At 59.9% G+C, this 12,614-nt stretch overlaps 1 protein-coding gene across 1 annotated transcript in view; it reads right to left on the reverse strand.

The window, feature by feature from the left end:
- Positions 1-4,138: 4,138 nt before the first annotated feature.
- Positions 4,139-12,614, reverse strand: part of GRB2 (growth factor receptor bound protein 2) — a 41,509-nt gene continuing 33,033 nt past the window's right edge. The window contains exons 2-5 of the mRNA XM_056137882.1: positions 10,297-10,394; positions 7,152-7,274; positions 5,756-5,924; positions 4,139-5,504 (exon numbers count right to left, since the gene is read on the reverse strand). Of these exons, the coding sequence (XP_055993857.1) occupies positions 5,319-5,504; positions 5,756-5,924; positions 7,152-7,274; positions 10,297-10,394 (576 nt within the window). The 3' untranslated portion in view covers positions 4,139-5,318. The remainder of the gene's footprint in view (positions 5,505-5,755; positions 5,925-7,151; positions 7,275-10,296; positions 10,395-12,614) is intronic.

Here is a 12,614-nt window from a genome sequence, read left to right on the forward strand (position 1 = left end):
CTTGCCAGAAGTGATCCCGAAGCACAGCCCCAAGTAGGCACCACGCACCAGCAGATGTGGCCCAAACCAGTTTTTGAGGAGTGGGGTGCTAGGAATCCAACCAGCACCTCCCACTGCAAAGCACTTGCTCTGCTGCTCACATGTACATCCCTCCCAGCCCATTTTCTTCTTTCTCTTTCTTTTGCTCAGATTTACTCCTGGCTCTGCTCTCAGGAATTACTCCTGGCGCTGCTTGGGGGACCATATGGGATGCTGGGAATCAAACCTGGGTCAGCCACATGCAATGCAAACGCCCTACCCACTGTGCTATCACACCAACCCCCCCCCCCCCGCCCTTCATATCTTCTTTCTCTCCTCTTTCCTTTCTTTCTCTTTTGTATAGTTATCCTACGCGCTTTCTCTTTCTTTTCCTCTCTTTCTCTTTGGGGGTTGGGATCACAGGCTCTGTGGTTGGGGATCTCTCCTGTCACACCAGACAGTGCAGGAGATAAAACTCAGTCAGACAAATGTTTTAACTCCTGTCTTCTTTCTCTGTGTCTCTGGCTCTGGCCCCTTCTTTATGGTCCAGGTGAGCTGAAGCTTCTGCTCCCATCCAGTATTTCCGGGTGTCCCCATGGCTGCCAATGTCTCAGAGGCTCAGGCTACAGGACCAGAATTTCTCCCCTCCTCACTGTGTCTCTGAGCTCCCCACATGGCCAGCTCCTCAGTGCTTCTGCTTTTGTCCGGCTGTCTGGTCCCTGCACCTCTGGAGACATCCTGGGGTTTTCCAAGCTTTAGCAATGACAGAGCTGCTATAAATACCCGGGTGGGTCTGGGCCTCCGACACTCCCATTTTGGCTCTTTTGGTCTCGAGGGCTATCATTTTGAGAAAAGGAAAGAAGAGTGAGTTTTAGTGGAAGTTTCTGGAGGAAGTTAGGCCCTGCTGCAGGCGCCCAAGATAGAGGCACTTCCGAGCCACTTCCGTTCCCTCCTTTCAGAGTCACTCAGCAGTGACCGAACTGCCGCCCTCCCACCTAGGAGAGAGACAGGTCTCACCGTCCAGCCAGTCCAGGAGTCAATTTTGTACAAAGTTCCACTGTCTCTCATAGTTTCAGAGGGCCAGAGGCCAAGAGGCTGCAGGCAGGGTTGATGTCAGCCCAGAGGAAGGGTCCCAGTTTGCAGGGGGAAGGCTAGGGCCCAACTTTCGGGGTTCACTCTCCCCCATCGGCCACTGGGCGTGGTCCTGAGTTCCTTTTTCTTTTTCTTGGGTGGAGGTGGTGGGCGGGGGGTTTGGGCCACACCCGGTGGTGCTCAGGGCTCACCCCTGGCTTTGTGCTCAGGGCTCACTCCTGACTCTGTGCTCAGGAATCTCTCCTGGCTCTGTACTCAGGGCTCACTCCTGGCAGGGCTTGCAGAACCACCTGGGGTCTCGGGGATCGAACCTGGGTCGACCACATGCAAGGCAAATGCCCACCCAACTATGCTATCCCTCTGGCCCCTTGGTCTGCCAGGTGTGATCCCTGAGCACAACACTAGGAGCAAGCCCTGAGCACTGCCAGGTGTGGCCCCCAAACACCGAAACCCACAGGGCTCACTCCCCAGGGCTCCCACTTGCGACTCCTTCTGGGGCCTTGTGGGTCACTGGTCTGGGCTCTGCATGCTGGTTCCTCTTCAGCCCAGGACCCTTTTCTCCCTCTCCAGCAACCGACCAACTTGTCAGATTAGCTCTTAGTCCCTGTGATTTTGGAGAAATCAAGTGTCCCCCAATCCCTGCACCCACCATAGTCACATGGCTCCTCCATGGGCCCTGTCTGGCACGCTTGGGCTCAGTGGTAACACCCGGAACATTCAGTACCTTGTTTTCTTCCTGTGCCGGGCATCTAACCCAGGTCCTTCCACATACAGGGCAGGTGCTTACACTGAGCTAGTGTGTGTTTGAGGGGGGCGCGGGGGCCTGTCCTGGCTGTATCGCAGGGCTGGGGCTGCTACGTTCCCTAACCAATCCCGATGCTAGGAACCCCAGGCCTCAGCTTCAGGTACTACCAGCACTGGCTGGGCCTCTACCTGCTTTACCACGGTTCCATGGGGAAATCTGACCTGGACCAAACCTGTTGGAGCCACTTCCCATGCCGCGTGTGTGCTCATTCCACCTCAGTCACACAGTTTTCTTTTCTTTTTCAGTATTTATTTTGCATTTTGGGTCGCACCCAGTGATGGATGCTCAGGTGTTATTCCTGAATCTGCACTCAGTAATTACTCCTGGCGGTGCGTGAGGGCACTACATGGGATGCTGGGAATCGAACCCATGTCAGCCAAGTGCAAGGCTGACACCCTCCCCACTGTACTATAGCTCCAGACCCAGTAATACTTTTCTCTACATCTGTGTGTGCTCTGTGTGTGTGTGTGTGTGTGTGTGTGTGTGTGTGTGTGTGTGTGATCCACTCAATGGTGCCCAGTACCAAAGCTGTGGATTCTGAGTGGAACCGAGTGTTTGGTCTCTGAATGGCATCACAGTGACCCCGTGTTCCCCTTGATGAGGTACAGGCATGACTCCTGGGCCCGGGATGCCATTCATGTGCACTCCGACCAAAACTTTAAGGTGCGCAGGGGCCTCGACATTACAACTGGCCTTATGGTGAATCTGCTATGTGGACCGAAAGCCAGGCTGGGGCCCTATGTCCTGTGGTGGCTGGGCAGGGGTCTAGGGAAGGACTCGGGCTGGCCAAGGTGCCCAGGAATGTTTTGGGAGGCTCTCTGAGGCCAAGAGGGGACCTCGCTGGCACACCAGACAGCAGAGGCAGCAGGAAGGGCAAAAGCAGCCCGAGGTGCTGGGCTGGGGCTCCCTGAGGCTGCAGGGTGGGCTTGGGCGTGGTGGTGATCCTCTCCTGTGTCTGCCCAGCGGGCTGCTTCGCTGGACTCTCAGATCTCCTGGAACTCCAGCAGTGATGCTGTGACGCAGAGCCGCGGGCAGCACTGTGGGTCTTTGGTGGTCGTCCTGTGTCGCCGCCACCGGCCTTGTGCACGAAGCAGCTGCCCGTCCCCAGGTTCTCAAGTGGTCAGTCCTATGCTGCCCATGAAGCCCCCAGGACCCCTCCAGTTTCCCAGCATCCTCTGTCCCTGCAGCGCTCTCTCCCCAGCTGTACCCTCCAGATCCCGAGGTCGGGGGCTGATGGGCTCCCAGGCCTCTATGCGCAGCCCCACACACAGGACAAGGGGTTTCGTGTCAGAGGCTCCCAGGCTGTTGTCCCAGGTGCCCGCATGGACGGGACCTCAGAGTTCATTCTCGAGGGGGTATGCAAGCACCCCAATAGTCCTCTTGGAGGGGCCCCGCATTCAAGCCCAGCTGGCCCACACTGACTCCCAACCGGAGGCAGTCTCGGCGCTGCTGGTCTCAGCAGGGGACAAACCTCAAGACAAGGCTGAGACCCTAAAATTAGACTCAGGAGGCCCCGGGCAAGCGGGACCCGCACCCCAGGCTGTGCCCAACAGCTCCAGGACCTCAATCCTGCCCTCTGGGCCCTTCTTGGGGCTCTCTGCTCAGGCCCCCTAAGGAAGCAGCTCCCTGCGCAGGGCGCCACACCCTGTAACCCGTGACCCTCCCGACTTGCCCGCAGTAGCCACTAGGGTGGGAGTGGACAGGGTACAGAGCACAGCAGCAGGGGAACCCTGGGCACCACAGAGGGGAGTGAGACCCCCTCTCCAGCGCACAGAGGCTGCGGCACTCGCCTGAAGTCAGGGGGAATTTCTCGAGGCTCACGCTCACGGTGGGACGGGGCAAGCTGGGCCTTTTTTTTTCTTGGTTGCTTTTTGGGTCACCTGGCGATGCACAGTGGTTACTCCTGGCTCTGCACTCAGGAAGTATCCCTGGCGGTGCTCAGGGGACCACATGGGATGCTGGGAATCGAACCCGGGTCGGCCACATGCAAGGCAAACACCCTACCCGCTGTGCTATTGTTCCAGCCCCAAGCTGGGCCTCTTGAGGGCCACCTCAGGGATGGGGTGCGAGGGGCGACTCCAAAACCACCCCCCCCCCCGCTCTGGGCCTGCAGCCGCTGCCCCCTGTAGCCCCCACCACTCGGTCCCCTGGAGAACTCCCAGCTGAGCTCCCGCATGACAGCCTCTGCAGGCTGGGCGCAGGAACAGAAGCCCGGAGGCGGAGTGTGAATTCATCGTGTTTATTATTCACAGTTAATCACTACCTACCGAATGCCGTCCGCGGTTAAAGGATTAAGTACATAGGTTTTTTTTTTTATTTAAACACTGATTTTTAAAAAATATATACACACAAAACTGAGTTCAGCAAGGCTTCATGATATACACCGGGTTGAACTGCTGACCGCCCCGTGCTGGAGTCGGGAGGCAGCGCTGGGCGGGCCTGGGCAGGCTGACTGGGCGGGAGGCACCTGCGGGCGGAGGTGCTGACCAGCCAGTCCCAAGGCCGCCCGGAGTCGCCAAGGAGGGGGATGGAGAGGCTCAGAGGGCGGGCAGCTGACGTGGTGGGCTCCGGCGACCCCTGTTCCTGGGGGGTGGCCCAATAGCCCACCAGGAACTGAGGGGGCGCAATTGGCAGGGGTGGCGTGGGTCAGGACAGAAAAACAAAGCAGAGCCTCAGCCTGCGCCCGGGGCGGAAAGCAGATGGGTCTCCCTATGAGCAGGTCTGCTGGGGGGGGGGGGGTGAGGGGGCAGACCAGGCCTGAGACTCCCTTCCCAGGAGCCCCATCTTCTGGGCCAGCCAGAGCCGCGTTCCCCTGTGGGAGCCCCACACCCTGGGCATGTCCACGAGTGGCCAGTGGGGCTCGCCTGGCATTCGGCTCAGCCCAGCTCCCTGGGGAGGGGTTCCAGAGCAGGGTCCGGGTCAAAGGCTCTGGACCAGCAGATCAGATCCATCTTGTCTTGCCCATCCTGTCCCCTGGACCCGTGCCGAGCCCCGGCCTCTCCTGTGGGGGGTGGTCGGGGCGGGCCCCGCCCCAGACAGTGGCAGAGAGAAAATACCAGCCCGCTTGGTTTCTTTCGCTTTATTGTTGGCATCGGCTAGGACTATATGCGGCAGCAACTTCATGCACAGGGACAGGGGAGAAAGGGAGAGACCAGGAGGGAGCAGCGGTGAAAATCTGTCATAAAAACTCTTCTCTTAATTTATAGGTAAGTTTTGGCATTTTTATATCCAACGGCCCCACCCACCCCACCCCACCCCAAGTTCCAACCAAAGTGAGAGGGTCCCGGGCGCCCCCGCGCGGCTCCGGCCTCCCTCCAGCTGCCGGGAGCCGCAGCTCGGGGAGCGAATTCATGTGTACGCGTCGGCAGCGTCTCACGTTCCTTAAATACCCTCTTCTCGGCTCCTAAACGTTTCTGCTCACGGGGGTGACGTAATTGCGGGGGAACATGCCCGTCTGCCCGTGGCAAGCCCCCTTCCACCAGTTGGGGTCCGAGTTATCCATGACGTGGATAAAGTCTCCCCGGCGAAAGCCCAGCTCGCCGTCCTCCTGGGGGTCAAAATCAAAGAGCGCCTGCACGTACGTGGGTTGCTGTGGAGAGGCGGGAGGACATGCTGCACTTGGCCGGCCGGGCCAACGTGGGCACACAGGGTCTGCATGCACACACACGCATGCACATACATACACGCACACGGCACACGGACATGGACATGCCGCATGCATACACATGCACACGGGCAGAGACAGCTCTGCTGGATCCCACCACATTCGGTCAAACGTGAGCTGTGACCGTGGCCCAAGCCCAGGGTCCCAGTGGCCCCCAGGGACCACCCCGAGCTCACCTGAGGCACCTGCTCGATGTCCCGGAGGAAGATCTGCTGGTTCCGGGACACGGATGTGGATCTGTGGTAATCCACCAGCTCGTTCAGGGAGTTGAACTTCACCACCCACAGGAAGTACTTGCCGGCCCCGTCCCGGAGAACCTTGAAGTGCTGCACATCGTTGCCGAACCTGGGGTGGCAGGGAGCGCGGGCTGGTGGATGTGGGGGTGGACCCCCGAGAAGCCCCCATCAGGTCTGGAGGGAGCCTCAGCTACACTTGCAAAATGGCTCTGACTGGGGGAGCGCGGGAGACTGGCCCCCCAGGGGTCTCGGGCTGCTCCACTGGAAAATGCCCTCGGGACAAAAGGGGGGGCTGGGGCCAGAGCATAGCACAGGGAGAGGGCACCTGCCCTGCATGCGGCCGACGGGGTCCAATCTCCACGTGGTCCTGAAGCACAGCCAGGACGTGCCCCCTCCCCAAATAACCCCGGCAGCCGCATCATGGGGATCTTCTTCCACTCCTGTGCCAGGAGCCCTCAGCAGGTGGCAGCACTGAGCTTCCAGGCTGGCACCGGGTACGGGATACCAGGGCATGAGCCGAAGCCCCTGGCATGCTGGATGCGGCAACTTGACACGTGTGACCAGGCACTAGAATGGGGCCATGACTGGGACTAAGGGGGCCTGTGCCATCGAGGCAGGAACGGCAGCAGCTGTCATGAACAGTAGTAGGTGAGGGGACACGGGTGATGGCCAAGGCCCTGGGCTGGGCCGTCTTTCAGGGCTCGTGGCCCTGGGCTCCACTTGTGTCTCTCTCTGCACACACGGACTGATGCTCGGCTCCATGCAGCGCAAGGAGACGGGTGGAGACGCGTGGAGACGCGGGGTGCACCCCTGTACCCCTGCCTGGGCCCTACTTGCACAATCACTGAATCACCAAGTCCAGCACCAACCAAACCAGGACCAGCACTTGGGAACATGGCAAGGAGCACCAGGCACCGTCCACAGTCACAGAGACAAGAACACAGGTAAGGGGACACTCAGGCTGGGCCCCAGCCCCGGGGACTCCCAGGAGTAGCCCGAGCATCACCCTGCACTCCAAAACCCCAAACAGGAATAACACAATGAACAAGCCACCGATGATGAAAGTGACCTGAGACTGTAAGCCCGGAGACGCTATTCTCAGGGGAGAGGAAGATGACGACAGGGAAATGGGAGTCAGTGTGTGAGAAAGCATCCACCCAGGCTCTGAGGGGCTCATGTTTACCTTCTCCTGGACTCTCCGACGTTCGGTCCTTGGTCCCCCTCCTGTCCCATCCCCTGCTCGCCCCCAGGGAAGCCGGAGACCCCAGCCCAATCAGCCCCAGCAGGCGGAGGTGGGGGGGGGGAAATGGGACAGGACGAAAGGGGCAACACTTACTTGACGGAGAGAGAGAAGTCCCCGGGAGCACTCTCGCTCTCCCGGATGAGGAAGGCCCCGTCGTGCCGCTGTTTGCTGAGCATTTCTTCGGCCTTGGCTCTGGGGATTTTGCCAAAAAACCACCTACGGAAGAGGGCCAGTCCGTGAACACCACAGAAGGGGCATCCCGTGTCGCATGCCGGCCGCGGGCAGCAATGGTGGCCGAGGCCGCTGACCAGGCTCCCCAGCACAGCATCTTCCAGGCCCCGGAAAGTTCTAGCGTGGACCCTGGAGGAATCCAGGCCCCTTGTGGCCTTCGGACCAGCCACTGTTTGTGACAGAGCAACAGGGCACAGGAGGACACCTGGGTGCCCAGGAGGTGGACACAGGCCTTCGGAGCAGCCCTGGACGCAGCTGCCGCTGGGCCTCTGGCAACCATCCGACTCTCCCACTTTCCTCTCCGAGCAGAGGCTGCGGTCTGGGTGGGTGGGGGTCTTGCTCCTGGGGGACCATACGGGGAGCCGGGGATCGAACTCAGGCCCGCTGCGTGCAAGGCAAGTGCCTTCCCTGCAGCCTGTGACCCCTCCCCAGCAGGCGGCTCCTTCCCTGTCCCTTGAGTACACGTAAAGAAGGAACCAGGGACAACAGCCCACGAGGGGCAGCAGTGACTCTGCTGCCATAGTGTGGTGGCAGGTGGCAGGGGAGGGAGGCGGGGTCCTCGGGCTGTGCCCAGCTCTGTAGCCCCAGGACCGGCCAGAGGGGCGTGCGGGCAGGGCAGTGGGGCAGGAGATACACCAAGGGGACCCAGCCCACAAGGTGAGGGTGCCCTGCCCCTGCCCAGCAGCCGCGTCCCCCACCATCCTCTGGGGGGGAGCGCCAAGCCAGGGAGTGCCAGTCCCCAGAGCACCCAAGGAGATGGGAGAAAGGGAAGTGAGCTTCCAGCACATTCTAACAGTCAGGCCCGACCACGAGCTCTCAGGTCCTGAGTTGCTGCAGGGCGGCTCCTTATCCCCCTCCGTCTGCAACAGGAAGACGAGGAAGCGCGGGGGTCTGTCATGGCTGGGTCCAGGCTGATCCTGACCCTACCCTTGCCCAACTCCTAACTATCCTGCCCTAACCCTGACCTGAGGGTCGCAGCTGCCACATTCAGCAGCCCGTTCCCTGGGGCCCCCGGTTGAAGACTGTTTCACGATTCTAAGGGCCTGTCAAGGAAGGGAGTTCGGGGATGGGGACGGGGACGTGGGGGGGTGGGGGGGGAGGCAGGAGAGCAGCTGGGCTCACCAGAGAAAAGGACCAGCCCGGACGTTCTACTGGAGCACAAAGGAGCAGAAGGAGCAGGCAGGCATGACGTGTGGCCAGACTGAGAGAGGAGGCATGGCACCCTACGAACCCCCCCGCCCGGCGGAGTCCATCATGCTGGCCACGAAAGCCCTCTCAGGCGCCCAAGCACAGGCCACCAACAAGCTGTGAGAATGAGAAAGGGGTCTCGAGTCCCCTCCAGGTCGGCCGCTGGGGCCTTGGAGTGACCCGGATTGGTGACTTGTCAGCCCACGTACCATCAGGCGGCTCGGCGTGGGCCTGCCTGCAAGACTGGTGTGATGGCACAGGGGGCGCTGGCCCGGGCCCAAGGCTTTCAGGTTCAGTCCCTGGCACCCCATATATGGTCCTTGGTCTCCTAAACCTTGTCAGGAGTGATCCTTGAGCCAGAGGCCTGAGCAGGCCAGGTGTGGTCACCCCACCCACCAACATAGAACTGGTACTGAGTAAACATCTGAAATGTTTGCTGTGCCACAGTGATAGTGTATCAGGGAGGGCGCTAGCCAGGCACAGGGCTGAACCGGGCTCCATCCCCAGTACCACATAAGGTCCCTGAAGCCTCACAAGGAAGGATCCCTGAGCACAGAGCCAGGAGTCAGCCCTGAGCACAGCCAATGTGACACACCACCCCCCATCCCCCAAAAATTATGTGCAAAAGCAATGAATGAATTGTAACAGTTATACCCCCTCCCCTTTATAAGGGTGAGGGAGATTGGGCAGGAGAGATTAAATCCATACAGTTACAAGGGTACAGGATAGTACAGGCACAAAAACTATCATCTGCCAAAGGAACCCCTGCACCACTCGAAGGCTCTCTTCAACAGGAAGACAGGCTCCTGGAGGGCTGCGTGGCCACAGAACCTGCGTCCACCCGGGACCCAGCCGTGTCTGTCTGGACCACTGTCTCCAGGCCATGCCCCCGAACAGCTTTGAGCAAGGACACAAGCAGCTGCTGTACCATTTCTGAACCGTGTGTTTAACATTTAAGAACTGGTATGGGGTGTCTGTTAGCCTGCGGCCCACAGGAGCTGGAGGTGGCCGTCTCTGGACTGGGCAGCTGCATGGGTGTGTGTGTGTGTGTGTGTGTGTGTGTGTGTCAATGGTGACACACACACACACGCACATACACACGCGCGCACTGGCCTCACATGGCCTCCACCAATGGCATTTCATGTTTCCCCCGCGCTCCGCCAGGATTGATTTCTGGGTGCAGAGGCGCGAGTAACCCCTGTGCACCGCAGGCTGTGGTCCCCAAGCAAAAACCAAAACGATGAAAAGTCTGGGCCCAGAAGGAGTCAAAGCTACCCCAGAAGCACATGTAAGTCCCCTCCACAGAGCAGAGTCACGGGCCCGGGGTCCACCCAGCCTGGGGTTTTAGAGGAAAGCAGCTGGAAGCCTCAGCATGGCTGCCTGATTAGCCGGCCATTACTGACTGTCCTGACAGGTCCTAAACGGTGAGTCCCCACTCACGGGGGTGGGGAAGGGAGAGGAAGCTTTTACTCTGGGCAGTGCTGGGGTGACCCAGGGCCTCATACAGGCAAGGCAGGGCGCTGCCCCCAAGCAACACTCCTGGCCCGAAACCGTCATTATTTAAAACTACAGCATCATCCACCTACAGTGAACCTCTACTCCACTAACCATTACACCTCGAGTCATGGGCTTGGTTAGTCTCTGGGAAGACAGACAAGATGTCTGATCTTTATTCCCAGTGACCATGATTTTGGGGAGAGGCGGCACTTGCCATGCCCAGCAGGCCTCAGGGAACAGACCCAGGATGGGCTGCACACATGGCCAGGGCCGGCCCCCTGCACTCTCCAGCCCCCTGGCCGTGCCCTGGAGCCCGACTTACGGATGTGGTTTCATCTCTATGTAGTTCTTGGGAATGAAGCCGTCTTTGCCATTGAGCTCTGCCTTGTACCAGTTCTGATCACATTCTTCATTCAACACCTACAAATACAAGGGGAGAAGAACACATCAGCCACGGCCTGTGCACGGTCCCGGGAGCCACCCAGGCAATGCACTGTGTTAGAAGCTCATTTGTAAAAGGCGTCACTTGAAGACGGTCAGTTACGTGGACACGGATCCTGGCACGATGTGAAACTGCGTGTTAAATGAAGCAGAAACCCTCAGCCTCCCTTGCCGACAGGGGCAGGCCCAGCCTCCCCGGAAGTGCCACTTGAGGTCAGCAGCACCAAGACCTGCCCACGCCTGCACTCCCAGCCCTACACAGGTGACCACGGAGCAGCCGCCTGCAGTGCCCAGCAGTTCTGATCCCCACGCCGTTTCCTGAGAGGGAGGCTGAGACCCGCTACCCACGAGCGTGACAGGACCCCCCACGCACCACTGCAGCTGCTGGTCTGGAAAAGGGAGAAAACCAGGTCCCCAGGGTGGGGGGCGCTGGGCCACTGGCCGTGCTTGCAGCTGACCTAGAATCGATCCCCAGCACTGCTGTGAGTCCCCAGCCAGAAGCAGCCCTGAGCACCGGGAGTGGGGCTAAGGATGGAAGGAAGATAGGGAGACACTGGCCACTGGCCGAGGGCACGGGAGACTCATCCACGAGGTGGAGCCCGCCCGCGCTCACTGGGTTGCGGGGACCCCAGAGCCATCTCACCGGGAACAGGAGCACCGGAGCACCTGCCCGTTGGGAGCTGGGCCCCGCACCCCAGCCGGTGTCATTCAGGGGGGTCAGTGTGTGGCTAATCCTGCCTGAGGTATCTCACGGGGAGGGAGATGGAGAGCTCAGCAACACGGAACCCGGGGATCCCGGCAGCCAGTGAGGGTCCCGGCAGCCATCCTTCCCTTAAGAATAAAACAAAGCAGGAGCAGCAGAGCACGTGCCCAGCAGGTATGAGGTTGAGGCTGACCACGATACATAAAAATAATTTAATTTTTATCGAACAGCAAATAAACCTGGGGCTGGAGTGTGAGTGCAGCAGGGAACTCAGGGTTAGAGCCACAGCATCCCCCGGGAATCGCCAGGCACATCTTCCTGAGGACAGGGGCAGGCGGAACCCCTGAGCAACACCACGTGTGGCACCAAAGCAAAGCCAATCACAGGCCGGCCGGGCAGAGGGCAGCAGGAGTCTGACCCACACAGCCTGCCTCAAGTACCGCGGGCAGAGGGAGGTGCAGAGGACCAGGTGCTGGCCTCACAGGGGCCCTGACCTGGGTCTGACCTAGCACTGCCAGATTCTGAACAGTGCATGAGGACACTGCAGTGCACACACATGAAGGAAGCAGCCTGAGATGGCAGAGTCAGGGCCGCGTGTCCACCAAGAAGGGTCAGTGAGGGCCACCAAGCAGCTGCTGTGGCCACCTTAGGAGGTCTCAGACACTTTCCCTAGGACAGGTGTTGAGGGTCTCGCGTGGGAGGGGTCCCGCTGAGTGTCACTGGGAGTGACCCCGGGCTCCGAAGCCGCTCCTGCAGCCACCCGCCCCTGCAGCCACCGCCAGACTCCCCGGGGGAGAGGAGGAGGACAAGGGCTGACGTGGACACGACAACTGGTGGGTAGGGGAACCTGCATTCAGAACCCCCAGGCACAGTCCCAGGTCGCTCAGAACTGCAGGGGTCAACAGATTCACTCAAGTATATGAATGACTTTAACATCGGCCTCTGGAGCATTCCGGTGCCAGGAAACGGGATCAAATCTGCAGAACTTAAGGCAAGATTCACATCTGCAGAGGGACCGGAGGGAGCGCAGAGTGGGAACTGGGCTCTCTCTCTGGTCTCATTCAAATAAAAAAGCAGTGGGCCTGAGGGGGAGGAAGGGGCCGGAAGCGCACGTGGAAGAGTCCACACCTACGGTGACTTCCCACCTCACTCTGGTTAGGACAGAAGCCCAGCCTCACCCAGGCTCAGAATGAGGAAGCTAAGCGGCTCCCCACCCCCACTCGCCTGTCACAGAGCAGAAGCCCAAGAGCAGCCTTTATCCTTTAAAAGCCACACAGATACATCCTGGCCGCACCCTCACTCCCCACGCCAGAGGCTCCGTGGAACACAGTGACTGACCAGCAGGCGAGATCTCGGGGAAGAGATAGGTACACCCAGGGCGTGTTTTCGCCCTCATTAATCTAGTCAGGGGCTGGAGCGGTAGCACAGTGGGCAAGGCGTTTACCTTGCATGCGGCCGATCCAGGTTCAATTCCTCCATCACCCTCGGAGAGCCTG

The sequence above is a fragment of the Sorex fumeus genome, unplaced genomic scaffold, assembly GCF_029834395.1.
Source record: "Sorex fumeus unplaced genomic scaffold, SorFum_2.1 ptg000128l, whole genome shotgun sequence".
NCBI classification, from domain to species: Eukaryota; Metazoa; Chordata; class Mammalia; order Eulipotyphla; family Soricidae; genus Sorex; species Sorex fumeus.